Consider the following 18,299-nt stretch of genomic DNA (forward strand, 5'->3'; position numbering starts at 1 on the left):
AAGATACCCTGAACAATCTGTTCACGTGGGCCCTCAAGCTGGGTATCGAATTCTCTACGGAGAAAACTGAAATGGTCGTTTTTTCTAGGAAGCACGAACCCGCCCAATTCCAGCTTCACCTATCCGGCAAAACGATCAAGCACTCGATGTTTTTCAAATACCTTGGAGTATATTTTGATTCTAAATGTACCTGGGGAATACACATTGCGTATTTGAAACAGAAATGCCAGCAAAGAATCAATTTTCTCCAAACAATAACCGGAACATGGTGGGGTGCCCATCCAGGAGACCTCATTCAGTTATACAAAACAACGATATTATCAGTGTTAGAATATGGCAGTTTTTGCTTCCGATCAGCTGCCAGGATTCATATTCTCAAGCTGGAGAGAATACAATATCGTTGCCTGCGTATAGCCATGGGGTGTTTGCATTCGACACATACGATGAGTCTCGAAGTTTTGGCAGGAGTACCCCCGCTTACTCTTCGGTTCACAGAATTATCCTACAGATTTCTCATCCGTTGCAAGATCATGAATCCATTGGTGATTGATAACTTCGAAAATCTACTCCAACTGATTCCTCAGTCAAGTTTTATGTCTTTATACCATGAGTACCTTACCCACGACGTGCACCTTTCACCAGGCATCTCCAACCAAGTTTGCTTCCCATACTTCTGCAATTCCTCTGTCATTTTTGATCTGTCCATGCGACAAAAAATCCATTGAATCCCAGATCATCTACGCTCCGATTATATTCCGCCGATATTTTCGGCAGAATATGGGAAAGTTAGATCTGATAAAATGTTCTTTACTGACGGTTCATTCATAAACAGGTCCACTGGCTTCGGCATCTTCAATGAAAATTCCAGTGCCTCTTTCAAACTCAAAGATCCTTGTTCCGTGTATGTCGCTGAACTGGGTGCGATGTACTACGCACTGGGGATCATTGAAACATTGCCCATCGACCACTATTTTATTTTTTCAGACAGTCTCAGCTCAATAGAGGCAATCCGCTCAATGAAGGTTGATAAACGCTCATCTTATTTCCTAACTAGAATAAGACAACTATTGAGTGTTTTGGTCGAAAAATTCCTTAGATGGGTTCCCTCTCATTGTTCGATTCCGGGGAATGAGAAAGCGGACTCGCTAGCTAAGGTGGGCGCTTTAGAAGGCACACTTTTTGAAAGGCAAATTGCTTATAATGAATTTTTCCACATTCCTCGTCAGTACACGCTCGTAAGTTGGCAGCGCATGTGGAGTGGAGATGAGTTCGTTCGTTGGTTACTCACGATTATCCCTAATGTCTCTACGAGTGCATGGTTCAAGGGATTGAATGTAGGTTGTGATTTCATTCGCGTGATATCTCGGCTTATGTCCAATCACTACAACCTAAACGCGCATCTCTATCGCATTGGGCTCGCAGCAAACAATCTTTGTGATTGTGGCGATGGCTACCACGACATCGAGCATGTTGTCTGGTCGTGTATCCGGTTCCATACTGCTCGCTCTCAGCTCTCTAGAGCACTGAGAGCACAAGGCAGACAATCGGAGATCCTCGTCCGGGATATCTTAGGTAGCCGTGATCCTGATCTTCTGCTTCATCTATACCTGTTCCTCAGAAACGCCGATGTCAACGTTTAATGATGTTTCCTTCGTTGTGTCCCCGTTTTATATCCCTCCTATCCGATCGATAAACTTTTACTTAGTCGCGGCAATACATACACACACTCTTTACAGATACACGGGCCAAAGGTTGTGCAGTCCACTGATCATTCAACAAGAGCCAGAGGTTGTACCGCTCATGACAACTCTACATGAACTGATGATTGCGCCGGCTAGTGACCATTCTATCCTGGATTCCTCGAGTCGAGAAAGACGCACCACGCTAGATATGAGGTACAGACTAGGGGGGCGTTGCTGATTAAGGGTCAGCTGCATCCCAATAGGAAGTATCCCGTGTCGGGCACACGTACAGAGCATTGGAGACAGCAACATCCGAATTACGAAAACACTTGTAATACTAACCTCGAGCCAACCGCGAGTAATCGGTTACATATTACTAACATAGATAATAAGAAAAATTGTCAAAGTATTGAACTCCCGGTCCCGTGAGGCTAACGCCATATGAGCCTTGATAAAAATATATATTTTGGAAAAAAAAGGAAATTTATAACATCTGTATTTAAAACAATAGCCACTCATTGAAAATGCGTTTTAAGCATAGTTGACAACTTAAATGACGCGACAAAATTTAGGATCAGTTCTTCGTTTCGACCGATTTTTCAAGGAAATTGATTGTTTCTCGGTGGTATTTTGTGTTTTTCGGATCCTGGATTCGGATTCTCGAATTCTAGTTACAGTCAACGAAAAATGTATCGCGCGCATCGCAATTGCACGGGAACACAGCGGATGGTCATACGCAAAATGTTCAAGGCATGCAGCAGCCAACGCGAAATTGCAGAGTACTTGGGACGATCCAAAACCTTCGTGTTTGATGTCCTCCACGATCGCAAAAAATCCGAAACGACTGGACTGGAAAACGACCGCGAAGGATGACTCTGTCATAAAGCGAGCCTCCAAGGAAGATCCCTCCAAGGCCTCGAAAAAGATCCGGGCGAACTGACTTTCTCGTGAGTTCCCGGACAATTCAGCGGCGGCTGGTGGAGCATCTGAAGGCGCGACAGAAGTTCGCAAAAGACCACTTCGATTGAATCGGTTCGGAGAAGTTGACCTGTACCAGTGAAATTGCACAAAGAACACGTTAAAAGAAGGTTGTGAGTAGCAAACCAATCTCATTGTGCCACTATCTGTGATTAGAGTTTTTCATAACGACGGTCGCATCCTTACAGTCACCAGGGGAAGAGAAGGAATGTATATTCACGGCCAGAAGTGTCACCTATCACGATTATCACGCGAACTATCGACCACTCGACGAAACTAAAATCCCTAAATCTCACAACACGCGGCAGGTAACCTGAGAAGGAAAACCTCTACAGTTTGTTGGACAGGCTATATATTATATTTTTCATTGCACGTTCTTTTATCGAAATCCAATCGCGACGGCTAAATGTTATCTTTTGGAAACCTGAGAAGGTAACCATGAGAACTCTCATAGAAACAATCGTTCCGGCGATATGTTCCTTTAGGCATCGCACGTACGCTTTATAAGGATCTCATCTTTGAAAACCCTAAGAGGGTAACCGAGGGAAAAATGAGTAAAAAACATCTTTAAACGCATCTCTCGTAGAATTTTTATCATTCGAATAATCTTATATTCATACCACTTCGTTCATCCGGTAGAGAGATATTAACGCTCAAAACTTTGTACTCCAAACGTAATCCCCTCGTTCTCGAGACATTGAATTTACACCCCAGTACAGAAATGAAAGATGTAGTATGACTAAATAATGAACACCAAAGACCAAGAAAGATTCTATAACATTTGTGTTTTGTTTTGTTTTGTTAGATAATCATGATTTTTTTTTTTCAATATAATATACTTGTCATGATCATGGGTGTCCCCTCTAAGGGTGACACCTGGGGTGGACCGCTCCGTCCGGCCCTCCTACACTACGCTGCTGAGAGTGTCCATTTTATTCCCACTGTCCGTCTCACCCGCACTTACCCTATATTTTGTGTGATAAGAGCATGGCTCGGTTAAGCGATGAGGTTCGGAAAATGAAAATTATATCATTTGTGTTGTACTTTGTTTAAGATTTGTTGTTGTTATTATTATTATCATTTAATTTATTATGTTCCGTTGAGTTATGTGCACAATGAGCTGTAGATTTGTAATTTCTTCCAAATGGTCGTATAGGTGAGTCGGCGAATGCTGTATCGTATCTTCGGGCCTTACAAATAGCTGTTACCAGAAGTAGTACGAAAACGATGTACAATGAATATGGTACATATGTTTGAAGGCTTTCAATTAAATGGAAATATTCTATTGCGTTCAGGACATGCATTGGTAGTCCATTCTGGTGCTGAAATATAAGATTTTTTGGATTTTAGATTTTTCTATAATAAATATTTCTGACATAATAAGGGAGCTGCATCAATTGAGAGTGGAGATTGCGGTGAGTCATGGGGTTCCTTGACCAAGTTGTAACCAACTGATAAAAAAGTTCGAACCCAGTGCGAGTGCCCGAAATATGAAGTAAAAATAACTTTAGGATATACAAACGTCCAGGATGGAATGGTGGATTTTCCCGTTCAATCATCGGAAGACAGCATTCATAATTGGCCAACAAAAACGAACAAGGTAATCTGTGGCATCTACTTTCCACGTTTGAAAATTCGGAAGCACAACTGGAGACGTTTACTTGTAGAGCGATCATGTTCTAATTGACTGGGATCACTTTTCTGGTTTTATCGATGTCTTTATATGAAGTCTTTGATTGATGATCGATGATTTCATATGAAGTCTTTTTGGGGAGTGAATATCTACTATGATTACTGAAATCTCGCAATAGGAGAACGATGTGTTTCAACGCTCAGAGGTTGAAAACTGATGGTAAGCCGGGTTCATACGTTGTTAGTTACTTGGTTGCGAGTAAATGTTAAACGATCCAAAGAATTACGAACGCAACCATACCACGAAATTTGACATTTGATTTGTATGTTTGGTGCCATGATCGCGGACATCCTCACTCAACATCTGGAGTCGTTGGAGGTGAAGAGGCTCGCGTTGGAGCTGGATCTGGTATCACTGCCGGAAATACGAAGAGTGCAAAATGTGGCATAGAACTCTAACTAAGGAACTAAGTAGAGGAAGAGGTGAGGTGAGGTGAGGTGAGGAAAAGATGATAAAATTCTAAGGAATATGCCCTTTTACTGCGTCCACATATCACTACAATCCCCAGGTTTTCGATCAATATTCTAGTCTAACTTAGTGTTGTTCAAGATATCGAACGCTTTCTACTATAAAAAATAAAAATAGTACATTTTTCATTAAAAAAAAATCGTCAAATCGAACATATTTTTAGTGTGCGGTTCAAATGATCACATGGAGGTGGTAAAATGAACAATTACACACATCTTGCTGAATGGGATAGATTTATGCGTTGTTTCTTTTCAAAATTTGTTATTGAAATGGTAGGTACATGTATGAAATATGCTGGGCCTATTCACCAAGAGTCGTAATTGAAATTTTCTAATACGTACAAAAACGTATATAGAAATACAAAAGGCTAGTTTTTGGTTGAAGTGGCATATTTTTCCAGAGTCAAAACCACTACAAGTGTAACATGTGATAAGTTAGATCAGATTTAAAAAACATAACATTGTAAGTCGTTATCTGGGGATGACTTATTTTGTCCCCAAACAACAGAGAAATTTCGAATGCAAATCAATCACTGAAATGAAACAAAATATCACCTCTTCTAGAATTTCTGTTTTTGTTTATTATTTTCAACATTTAACAGATTCATGGGTGTCTCGAATAGCTTCATTGATTATAAGAATAATTCGGTCAATAAATATCATTTAGTTTTTAGTTAAATCAATGATATCTATGGCTGCAGTTCTCCAACTTCCGGCTGCACCGATTCTTGCCAGGTCCTGCTTTTAGAGGATCTGCCGCAGTGTAAAAATGTGGTCCGTCGTTGAACATTCGGGCATTCCGGCCTGATAACTTCCCACAAATCTACTTACTATTGGCGATAGACGGCGGAAAAGGATCTGAGACAAAATTTTGTAGGCACTATTTAGGATTGTGCTGGCCCGATAGTTACCACAATCCAGCTTGTCACTTTTTTATATATGGGGCAGATTACCCCGTCCTTCCACTCCTCCGGTAGCTGTTCTATGTCCCAGATCCTGACTATCAACCAGTGCATACACTCCCGGTGCAAGTTTTTCCGGACCTCTCTTGAAGAGCTCCGCTACGAGGCCATCCTAACCAGTGTAACTTCCTGTTCGTTACTCGTGAGTGACTATGAGTGTCTAGCTCAAAGAGCATGATGAGAAAACCACAGGGTCGTTCTCCCAGCACTCACCGGCAGCATCTAGCTGTTAATCGGGAGCTCGGGTTTAATTTCCTAAAAGTGTTATACACACGCAACAAGGGACAGAACCCTCAGCCGTTTTCCAACTTCCTCAAAGGCTGACGAGGGCACACGATTCCTACCAAACTAGAGCGGGCGAGGCCTGACAACTCCTTTTGAGTTCGGGAAAACGACAAACAGAAATACGGAAATATGTGTACAAACGAAAATTTATGTAAACCAAACTTTTAATTTCTTACACGTGTATTATGTTTGTAGTGGCGTACTATATAAATTCTATGTGTAAATACTTCTTTTACTTTTAATTTAATTCTAAACATATACTTTTCTATGTGTTTTGATATACTTTACTATTTGTGACGTCACAGTTTATGGTTTTGTATACTTGCGCAATCGTTATGTATTTGAGCAATGTGGTGTGGTCCTCAATTTGGTGTGATACGTTGTTTATCCATATCCTTGTGTGAATATGTCTTCCTGTTTCGTCCTCTGGGACACGTCTGTCCAGGTTCGATTGTCCTTCGCAATCGGTTGTAAAAGTTGCGGTTAGAGTGCTCGGTCTTGCTGTAAGCCAATCGCTTGAGTTTGTTGGTGGCTCTCTACACTTTCTGCCTAGAAAGTTGTGGTTGATGCCTATTTTGGAGAAGACATAAAAAAAAGGCCCACTGTGCGGACCTGCACAGTTGAGGTTAGCACTGTATCGATCGAAGACCACCACCACTCGCCACCACATGCTCGTTTTATTTTACTTTACCTTTTTTTCAGTTTTTTTTCTTTTTCAGGGTTTCCAGGTAAATGTATAATTAATTATTTTTCAGGTTCCTATTTCTATAAAAAAAACCTATATTATGTACTTCTATCTTTCACTACTATTCTGACAAACCTTTTTTTCACAAACTCAATTATTCTACAATTCCTTCCACTAACTGTTTCTTTTTTTTCATTTATGCCTACAACAAAAATTCATGAATACACATATTACACACAAAATACAAAAATTAAATTACTACACACGACGCGCACTTCTACTCCCGTTCATAGTTCTAGGCAGAAAGACTGACCATCGCCTTTAGCCGAGTGTTCAAGCTTATTGTTGGAGGGAAGCGGAAAAAACCCAACTCCGACAATGGGTTTGTACCTTCGCTATCTGGCGGAGAGCCCTGCCTAGTGAGCGGTGTGTAGAACACTTCAAATGCGGTTCTCACTACAGCTCAAACCGACGCAGCCATCTGCCTTCGATTACCAGGGGAATGACACGCTGCAGTATTCGCATTGTGCGCAGTTTTTGTGTGTGTAGTTTGTTGTGTTGTGATGTGGGTGTGTTGAAAGGTGTCAAAGACACATATGATATGGAACCTACCGGTTACACCAGCTGCTTTGTAGCTCTTTAGCTGATTGATGACCTCCTTAACTTCACCCATCGTCGTGGTACGTCGTCGCTATTCGGTGTACCGGTGTAGTCCTCATCAATGACGTCTTGGTCTCCTGTCTGTGCGCTGTTCAGGTGCTCATCGTAGTGCTGCCTCCACCTTTCGATCACCTCGCGTTCATTCGTCAAGATGCCTCCTTCCTTGTTCCTGCACATTTCGGCCCGCGGCACAAAGCCCACGGTTTGTCGAGTCGCTCGTTGCAGCGTGGCTACGCGTGCTGCATCCTTCTCTTTCAGAAGCGCTCGGCACTCGTCGTCAAACCATTCGCTCCGTTGTCCTCGTTGTTCATACCCTCTGACAGTCTGTACTGTGCTGCTAATTGCTGCTTTTAAGGTGTTCCAGCATTCATCGAGGGGATTGGCTCTGGTAGATGGTATACTCACCTTGGAACAATCGCACCATCGAACTTTTCCAGCACACCCCCGGCGGCGCTACGATGTCGAAATTGCGAACTCTCAATATTTCCGAAAGAATTCGGGTACTCGCAAGAAAATTGAAGGACTTGTAGTTCCATGTTCCGAGTTTCCAATCTCTAGTCCGTGTTCTTTGCGTGGGTCTATTCCGATTGTGCTGTCTCCAATTTCTTTGTGAATTTTCCTGTGCGTTTCATTTTTACGGATGACTTGCAGGGCCTGCTCCAACCCCCTGTCTCGCCGGAGGACCGGCGTGCACAGCTCTTTTCAGAGTCCTCGCTGGCACGAAGATAGTTATCAGCAGCCCCTAACATGGGGATCAGACGCTGTTTTGAGCCGCACCTCCATGGTGAGCAGACGCTCGGATAGGCCCCCTTCCCTGTCAGCATACGACCAAGATCCCACCAGGGTTGGTTAGCCGACCTTCACTATGGTTACTCGTACCCTAGCCGGCACCACGGAGAGGTAGGGATAGGAGTTACTGGACAGGAAGCTAAGGACCACGAATGGAGTCTATTTTATGCCTGCAGGTACGCGAAGTACCGATGCTACGCTTAGTCTAGTCATTCACCAACCCTGGACAGTTATAATACATTATTTTAGTGTATTGCATTACATTATGTATACCCATTTGGGCGTGTGTATAGATGGAACGTTACGATAAAACAACAAAAATAAACTTTTCAGATGGCAACGAGCACCAATTTATTATTTTGCTCGCCAGAAATTTAGTGTTTTAGTGACGAATATGTACATGTCTCGTGAAACCAATGTTAACATAGTAAATATAGTTATTATATATTTAATATAATAAATGCTATATTACTTACTATGATATATAATATTATATATTTACTATATTTGATATAGTGAACACACAGGTCTGTTGAATGTGCTTATATAGAAAACGACATGGTTTTTAAGCATTTCATGTAATTATTGAGGCATTTTTACTCGATTCATACCTGGATTGAGGCGGCAACTATTGTAAGAGAAGTGGTTCACCATAAAAGATATCATTTGAATGCACGTAATTGACGAACTCATTGAGAAAATCACACTTCTTGTATTGTTGGTTGCACAACTCAAGGCGCATTCATGATAAATTTGATTTGTTTTCAGATGCCACAAGTAATAGTGTTCATTATGATAAGGGTTGCGCATTGAGCACGTTATAGGTAATTCAGGGAAAATAACAACCACTCTTGTCACACTTGATCTATAGTACAATTGCCTTGACCTGTAGTACAATTTTGCTATATGGCTAGAATCATGTGGCCTTCATACTCCTAGCGATGGCCAACGTTACCTCGCATGATTTTAGTATCACCATATCTATACCTTTTTTGATTTATCATATAACATTATGAAATAAAAAATGAACCTTCTAAAAATCAATGAGATTGTGGAAAACATCCAAGAACAAGATCGATGCTGACACAATGAAATGCTGCAATTTTGTAACCATTGTGTTTGATTGCACCGCATGCTTAGGGGTCCCGTCTTACCCCGTCCTCTCCTAATTTTTCTATTGTTTTACATTATCGATAAAACGCGGTTAATCTAATCCAAGGGAATTGGAGCATTGTGTATATCCATGCACCACATTTTGCAGGTAAGATTGCCCACTTGAAGTTTTCGAAACATTCACCTAATGTGCGCTATTGCGTTAGTTTTGCGGAGGATTTCATAACACATTTTTGTTCTAGAATCTGTTCGAATGAGTATGTTTCGACTGAGTAAATCTCAACGTCGGTTCCTAGGGATCGACACGGTACTCAACGTGTTGAAGTGGGTTCAATATGAACAACGTGTTTGCATTGATTGTTTTTGTAAACGTTACCGACGATACTATAACCGTTGGATTAACGTTATTTTCTTCGACTCTGATGTAATGAAAAGAGAGTTTTGTGGGACTACACAGAAGGTTGAAATTCGAAGGCTAATTGTTTTCCCTTTCAAACATATATTCCGGTAATTTCTTTATCATGGTAGTATTTAAAGAAATCTCCAATACTTACATATTCTATCCAAAACATGGGAAGAATCATTTCACTGAATTTAAGAATTTTATCAGGAAAGTTACTGAGTTTTGGTAGAAACAAATTGCTTTGAGTTCGTGCACATTGATCGATTGGGATTCCGAGGCTAGGGTCAGCGACTATGTAACTATGATGGCTCTCTCTGTTCGGCTTCATTCCTGAAATTTGTGTTGCTGCAGATAAGTTGCGTGCATAATAATGCGGGCTAGTTGCGACTACTGGAAAATCTGCAATACAATCAAAATATGATAATAATTTGAATAACATTTCATCTCTTTACCTGTGAAACACTTAGACATGTCCGTCATACCATTTTCAAGCAAGCTTATTTGACCCTTGTAACAATCGTTTGACAAATTTGCTAGCCGATCATACGAGCTGTCCAGCAGTACATATTTATACCCGACTAAGGATTTAATGTGCACTTTCTTCTCGAAATACAGTGGAACAGGCCGGCAAAGGGTTTTTCTCCAGTATATTAACACGGATTTTTCATTCAGTTGTTGCTGGTATGCCGCACCTTCAGTAGCATTAACAATCGAAGCAAAACAATCACCATTTTCCGGTATAAATCCCGGTACCGTGGGGCGAGAGCCATAGGAGTTCATCATAAAAAATTGCTCGTGTCCGTATCTTTTGCCGTAACGGACATTAACACGGTCATTGTAGTTCTGGTACATCTGAAATTAATTTAATTGATTATATAATGGGCCTTTACCAAATGATTATTATTCATGCTGGATGGTACTGCTTTATACTCGATGGAGTTACGGAAGAGCCACGCCTCTGGACGCGGAAGTTGGTTTGGGAAGAATTATTAGAAACGAGTCTTGTTCAGATAGCTTTTCCATCATCGAAAATGAACAGCTAGAAGTAGAACGAAGTACTTCAGAACCATGCACTGTCATTATTCACAAAAATCACAGTGATGATTTCGATGACTGAACAACGCAAGCCGGCAAATTGTTTATCAGATCAAAGCCCGATCGAAACAATTATAAAACATTATGTATTAAGCATCCATAACACCACAATAGATAAAACTAATGGTCGCAGTGGTTCAATGTTCCTACAGAAAAGAAGCATCCATAAACGAATCATGGTGTTTTTTGTGAAAATCTTGCTTATTTTGGAACACGCATTTGGCCTTTACCGAATAAACAGTAATGAGTACATTTCCGTATTCGCTCCACTCCACATTATCATTTGTCCTCTTTTCAAAGAAACTCAATTTGACTAAGGAATGCTTCTAAAGGAAAATCTCGCTACTTTACCACATTTAATACTCCAATGTTCTCCATGGGAACCATAAAAGGCACAATTTTTTTCGCATGCTGTATCACCGGACTGGTCATATTCCAGAGATAATTTTGTACAGTTGTGTTGACGAATACATCATCACCGGAACCAGACAGAATTAGCCTGAAGGCCCATTTAACCAACGAACTTGACCTTTGCAATTTCGCTGCCATTGCCTGAAAAATTAATAATTAGTTGATTGTTTGAATTTCAAATACGTACTTACCAGCACTGCAATGTTTGGCACAGTGATTGTTTTATTGAGAATGTTATCTTCGTTGTGATCAGGCATGAACAAAAGCTGCCTCCTCGAATTGTATGATATGGTTGAATTATTTTCATGGAAAACCACGTCCAGATGATCGAGTGTTTCTCGATAAGTGATAGGGCCGATTTCTTCGAATTTTAATCGATCGTCTAGATTATCCAACCAACGTTGTCTGTTTGTTACTGAAAACACGTATATTCTGCAAGTAACCTGATGAACAAAAAATGTGACATTTTTTGTTTGCTCTAGTTATTTATGGTGTGTGTGCCACTCACCAACACGTCTGATGTATTCTGCCACCACCGGAAGTGAGGCATAAATTCACGCATTCTTAAACGCTCCTCAAGTAAAAATTGCGTAATTTCATATTTATGAGTGAATAAACCAAGTAGGAAAATAACAGCTGCGAAAAGGGCAAGTCCAATGATCGATAATCTACCTGTTTATGGAGTATAGGAACGTTTAAATATTATTTAAATTTTCAGTTTACGAATTTTGACACTTATTCAAAAAGAAACGAGTTGTTTAACTTTCAGTTTAGTATAATTAGGAGGTAATTTAAATTTCGTTTTATTTTTTTTAATGTGAAATATTTCTGAACATTGTAATTTCTCGCTGCCCGGGATCAATCAGGGTAGTTCCAAGTTGCTCTGCCACACTCGCCGGTAACGAACAAAATCGTTGGATCCAACATAAACCCGGTTTCACTGTATTAGACCATTCACGTCAATCACGGGCAACCATCCTGGCTGTTTTTTCTAAGGCTCCTGTAAGTATATACAGGTCGGTCTCGATTATATACTAACTCTAATATATATTGACCCGATTATATATGATTCGATTATATACAATTTTGGACTAGATTATGTACAGTTCAAAATTTTTTTTTTAAATTTCAAATATGACTTATTTCAAGTGAAAATGTTATTTTCCAACGTTAAAGTGAGAGTTAGTTGGCTATTATAAGTACAGTGGAAAAATCGTGATTTTGGTAGATTCTAATTGAAGAATTTCTTTCATCAAATATGATCCTCTATCACCTTCTGAAAAAAATTGAGAATTTTCATGTGAGAAATGAATTTTATGAGATGAACCAGTAATTAAATTATGCTCTTATACACTGCATTACACAACCATAGAACCACTCATTTTTTCTGAGTATATAGTATATAGTGTAGGATGTAATAACTATCTCCATTCATAAGACTGGTCATTTGAATTTTATCGTTGTGTCCAGGCGCGAAACATTCAAAACACTAAAATTCCAGTGTTTCATAACTATAGAACCAAATGGAAAACCCTCACCTCTTTACAAAATTAACACCAATTTAACATGAATTACGATAAGTTTCTAATTCATAGGTCATCTTTAGTACTCATTCGGTTCAAATAACCCATTCGGGGTGGTTTTGACCAAGCTGTTCCATGTTGTAGTGTGTATCTCGTTCTACGCAGAGGATACTGCTCGTTTAAGCTCTTCAAATCACTCATACTGCTTGTAAAGGGTGTGTCACATCAAATTGCATCACGGAAAAAACGCTGTAGAAATTTAATTTTTAGGAATTATATCTTCAGCTTTCGCTTATAATCAGATAAGAGTGTATAGATCGCGTTGGCCATGCTTCACTGTCAATTTTTCGTAAATTTGGAAAAATGTCGTCGAACGAAAAAGAGCGTCGTGAATTAATCCTGTGCACTCATTTCGAGAATCCGGAGTTGTCACATCGGGACATCGGTAAGATGCTGGGAATCGTCCAATCCACCGTCAGCAGAGTACTAAAACGATACTTCGAGAACCTAACCATCGACCGGAAGGTGAAGAACGGCAAAAATGGATGCTCCGTCAGTGAACAAGATCACAAGCGCGTAGTTAAGCAGTTTAGACGTGATCCGAGAAGTTCGGTCCGGGATGTCGCCAATAAGCTGAATTTGTCAAGTTCATTCGTCCAGCGGACCAAGCAGCGGGAGGGCCTGCGTACATACAAGGTTCAGAAGGCTCCTAACCGCGACGAAAGGCAAAACATGGTGGGGAAGACGCGAGCCCGGAAGCTGTACACCGAAATGCTGACGAAGCAGCATTGGCTGGTAATGGACGACGAAACCTACGTCAAAGCGGACTTTTGTCAGCTGCCGGGCCTGTTGTTCTTCTCCGCAGAGGACAAATTCAGCGTTCCGGAGGAGATTCGCAAGCAGAAACTATCCAAGTTGGCCAAAAAGTACATGGTGTGGCAAGCGATCTGCTCTTGCGGAAAGCGGAGCGCCCCCTTCGTGATGACCGGCACGGTAAACGGGCAGGTTTACCTTAAGGAGTGCCTACAGAAGCGCTTACTACCACTATTGAAGCAGCACAAGGGCCCGACCATCTTCTGGCCGGATCTCGCTTCGTGCCACTATTCAAAGGACGTGTTGGAGTGGTACGAAGCCAACGGGGTCACCTTCGTGCCAAAGGAAATGAACCCGCCCAACGCGCCGGAGCTTCGCCCAATAGAGAAATATTGGGCGATTATGAAGCAGGCCCTCCGGAAGAACCCAAAAGTTGTCAAATCGGAGGCGGACTTCAAGAGAAAATGGATTTCTGTTCAAAAAAAAAACTACAACCTGACGTTGTACAGAACCTTATGGACGGGGTAAAGAGGAAGGTGCGAGCATACGGGCTTGGGCTCGAAGTATGAATAAAAAGAAAATGCCAAACGTTGTTTAATAGTTTTTATTTTACTGTCTAAAATTTTCAAAAGGATCGGTCTACTGGGCGAATTTGATGTGATGTGACACACCCTTTAATCTGCATCTGCTATTCGTACAATCACTCCTCATAAGTTTTTGATCGAGGAAACTGCAAAAGCGCATAAAGAAAGATCTGCGGCTGGTGTCTAGGATCCAGGACACGCAGCTAGAATATATCCATGGGAAGAAGTATCCCGAGGACATCTGAGATGCTTTGCATCGCGTATTCGAACGCCACAGCGTCGCGAGCAGGATGCGTTTGAAGCGGGAGATGTTGCAACTGCGATTCGAAAAGGGAAGCCTACAGCAACATTTTCTTCACTTCGATAGGCTAGTAGGTGAGTAGGGGAAAAGGGGGGAATTTGGACCACCTAAACAAATCGCCTAATATTTCCAAACCAATACGGTCTAAATAAAAAATGTCACATTGTATACTGAGCTACACTTGTTTTCTCTCAATCAATAATGTTCAATCATTATATCAAGCTTCAAACTACCAAATATACCATAAAATAAAAGAGATGATTTTTGGGCATTAAAATTTGATGCAGGGTGAATTTGACCGTCTGTGGGGTGATTTGGTCCAGTGTGTGTTTCATCGAAAAAAACATACTTATGTTTATGTAAAGTATTTTGGGATAATGTTACAGTCAGTAACAGTGTTTCGGGATCGATACCAGGTGTCTTGGCCAGATTCCAGACCAGAAAAATTGGATTGACACCATCTCGAATTCTGCATGAATCTTTCATCTCTTCATTCACGAGCATTTTCAAATACTTTCGTTGTTGGTCAAAGAAAATCCGTTCTTGATGGCCTGAGTTGCTCTTTCAAGCTCCTCCTTCTTCCAACGTTGTTTTCCTTTTGTAATTCCCTGACATCTGGAATCAATTAGATCAAAGAAAAGCCTCAAACCTATAGGACTAATTCACCCCACAGAAACGTGTCCATGTCGTGTCCACCCCACACAACATGCAAAAATTAAAATGCAATTAATTTCATTTATTCTTATGAAACTTACTGTTTCGCTGAATAAAATTGTTCCTATTCTGTAGATGAACAGAACTTTACTGCACAATACACGAAAAATTTGTTTAATCAGCGGGAAAAACCTTAAAACCACGATCGGAAAACTCACATTTTTTGACCATCAAAGTGCTTGTTGTGTTCATGCAACCGTTTCCTTCCACCTGTCGTATTTAACCAATGTTTTTTGTACGCCGTACTCGTGACTTCGCGCGAAACGGTGCCGAAAGAAAATCTGACTCTCGAGTTCGTCAAATGACGCTTGCTGGATGATGAAACCAAGCGGCGAGGTACACCTTCGCCGAGTGGAGAAGCAGCATTCAGCGGAATGAAGCAGCTGATCTGTTTTCACTACGAGAAGGATGGTCACAAGCAAGCTGATTGTCCGGAACGGAAGATGGTACATTGATTCTGGCGCGACGGGTCATCTCGTGCGGGACAAGGCGTTGTTTAGCGAGCTGCATCGATTAAAGAAACCGATTGAGATTGCAGTGGCGAAGCACAGGGAGATGATTGTGGCGGAACACGCCGGCACTGTGAATGTTATGTCGGTGATGAACGGTAAAAAGATCGACTGTACAATCGAAGGTGCTTCGTTAGTTCTCAAATTGCGGTGCAACTTGTTTTCTGTGATGAAGGTTGAGAAAGCCGGAATGTGTGTTGTATTCGAGTCTGGAAAGGCAAAAGTGTACCGCGGTTCCGAAATCGTCGCGAGTGTGATTCGACGTGAGAAACTGTACGAACTAGACTTCTATTCGATCAAGAAAGTTGTTAATGATGCTTTGTTGTCATGTGGTCGGATCAGGATGAACTTAGAGTTGTGGCACCGGCGTTTAGGTCACCTGAACGGAAACAGTCTGAAGAAACTGGTGCAGGGCAAAATGGTGTCGGGAATGAACATGAACTCCCACAAGTGATAATCGGGACGTTATTGTATGTGAATCGTAAGTGAGCAAACGACCGTTCTCCACGTCTGTGGTCAAGCGATCGTCGCGTGTACTGGAGCTCGTGCGCCGGACGTCTGCGGGCCGGTGATGGATGAATAACACCGGTTGAACTTCCATAACACCAGTTGAACTTGTTTGGAGACGGACCACTGGAGCCAACCAAAGACCAGATGATGGAGTATTTCGAAGAGTACGAGGGGACGGGACAGAATATAAGGACAAGTGGTTCCTGAGATTCTGTCGTAGTAATGAAGTTCAAGTCGAATGGATCGTCCTATACACTCCGCAATAGAACGGACTGAGCGAGTGACTGAATCAGACACTCGTCGAGAAGGCGAGAGCGGTGTTGGAAGACCAAAGCATTGACAAGCCGTTCTGGAGGCAGGCTGTGCTGACTGCAGGTTATCTTTCAAATCCGAGTCCTAAGAACGCGCGATTGATACGAATCAAACTTCGTTTGTGCGTTGGGAAGCCGAATGTATCCAATATACGAGTGTTCGGCTCTAAAATCTTCGTACATGTCTCGAATGAACTTAGATGGAAGCTGGGCCCGAAAGTATGGAGCGGCATCTTTGGGGTAAAGCAACAACGAATACAGAGTATGGAATCCAGCGAAGCAGTAGATCGTGGTAGCGCGTGACGCGGTCTTTGTTGAAGTTCAGGATAGATTTGTCAAATTCCTGAAACCAAAGAAGGAGAAATTGCGGATGGTGATGGTGAATTTGATGTTGCGGTAGAAGAGGCATCTGGCAGCGAGTTCGAGAGTTTCGTAGAGGATGAAAGACCCACAGGGCAAGAAAGTGAAGTTTAAGGCGGTGATGTTGAAGAAGCCGAAGAGCAAGCAATTGGAAGACCACAGCGATCCCGAAATGCACCAGCATGGCATTAGGACTTCGAGATGGAATATGCCAGTTTCGCGTTGAGTGCTTTCAACTACGTGGATGAAATTCTGACCACAATTGCTGAGCTACAGAAGGGTGGTGATCGGAAGGAGTGGAAGGCTGCGATCGAGGACGAGCTGAACTCGCTGAAGCGGAATAACACCTGGACGATTGTGCAGAAATCGGAAGGTCGATCGGTGATCTCGTCGAAGTGGGTTTTGAGGATTAAGCGAGGTGAATTGGGCTAACCGGAGAAATACAAGGTCAGACTAGTCGTGAGAGAGACGCCAGAGACGCGGCTTTGATTATTCATACTCTTCAGTAGCGAAGATGGACACCCTTCGAACGGTGTTACCGTTGGCGAACCAGAGCGCTATGCACATCCATCAAATGGGTGTCAAAACCGCCTTTTTGAACGATGAACAGGTCGAGGAGATCTTTATGGCTCAGCCAGACGGGTTTGAGCAAGGGACTTGTATGGCGGCTGAACCGAGCATTGTATGGTCTAAACAAGCGTCACGAACATCGAAGTTTCATCAGTTTGTGGAAATTCTGGGATTCCTACGAAGCGCAAGCGACCAGTGTCTCTGTACGCTCGGATCGGGGAAGGAGCAGATGATCCTTGTGCTATACGTTGACGACACCCTGATAGCAAGCTCGTCGTAGAAGATTCTGCAGGATATCAAGCGGAGACTATCGGAGCAGTTTGAGATGACGAATGCAGGCGTAGTGAAGTAGTTTCTGGGTGTGAGAATCGAGTGTGATGTCGAAGCTGGAGTGCTGAAAATAAGCCAACGAGATTTGAAACAAGTGCTGCGGTACGTGCAAGGAACGCTGGCTCGTGTATCGGAAGCAGCAAAATTCTCGATTGCTGGAGGTGTTCTCAGATGCCGATTGGGTGCACAGCAGTATTGATCCACGTTCTGTGAGCGGATGTGCCTGTAGGGTGTTTGGGTGCACCGTGAGTTGGATGATCCAAAAGCAACACACTGTTGCTCTGTCATCTACTGAGGCCGAGCTGGCAGCGCTCTGTTTGGCCACTTGCCACGTCGTCTGGATGAGAAGACTGTCCACGATCTGCATCGTCGAAGATTCGAAATATTATAACAAACTCAAACATGAGGACGCAAAATTTCATTTCAAGCAGACATCATAACGAAAAGTTTGCCGGTCGCTATCTTCAGAGGGCTTTGCGTCTATCTGGGATTGGAACGGCAGCAGGATACAGTAGGGGTGTTAAAAGTGTAACCACTGTACCCATGGTTGT

At 42.1% G+C, this 18,299-nt stretch overlaps 1 protein-coding gene and 1 long non-coding RNA gene across 3 annotated transcripts in view; both read right to left on the reverse strand.

Moving 5' to 3' along the window:
- LOC129771476 (scavenger receptor class B member 1) overlaps positions 1–18,299 on the reverse strand; it is a 33,280-nt gene that overhangs the window by 11,400 nt on the left and 3,581 nt on the right. The window contains exons 3-8 of one of the 2 annotated variants that reach the window (XM_055775153.1): positions 11,732–11,895; positions 11,415–11,666; positions 11,164–11,364; positions 10,170–10,569; positions 9,869–10,116; positions 3,709–3,982 (exon numbers count right to left, since the gene is read on the reverse strand). In XM_055775153.1, the coding sequence (XP_055631128.1) occupies positions 3,710–3,982; positions 9,869–10,116; positions 10,170–10,569; positions 11,164–11,364; positions 11,415–11,666; positions 11,732–11,895 (1,538 nt within the window). In that variant the 3' untranslated portion in view covers position 3,709. Of the gene's footprint in view, positions 1–3,708; positions 3,983–9,868; positions 10,117–10,169; positions 10,570–11,163; positions 11,365–11,414; positions 11,667–11,731; positions 11,896–18,299 lie in introns of those variants that run through there. The other variant, XM_055775154.1, reaches the window with a different exon arrangement.
- On the reverse strand, positions 6,196–9,861 carry LOC129771480 (uncharacterized). Its single transcript, XR_008742388.1, has 2 exons — positions 6,888–9,861; positions 6,196–6,832 (listed from the first exon to the last, which is right to left on the reverse strand). It is a non-coding gene; the product is annotated as an uncharacterized LOC129771480 (long non-coding RNA).

This window comes from Toxorhynchites rutilus, chromosome 2 (genome assembly GCF_029784135.1).
Source record: "Toxorhynchites rutilus septentrionalis strain SRP chromosome 2, ASM2978413v1, whole genome shotgun sequence".
Lineage (NCBI taxonomy): Eukaryota > Metazoa > Arthropoda > Insecta > Diptera > Culicidae > Toxorhynchites > Toxorhynchites rutilus.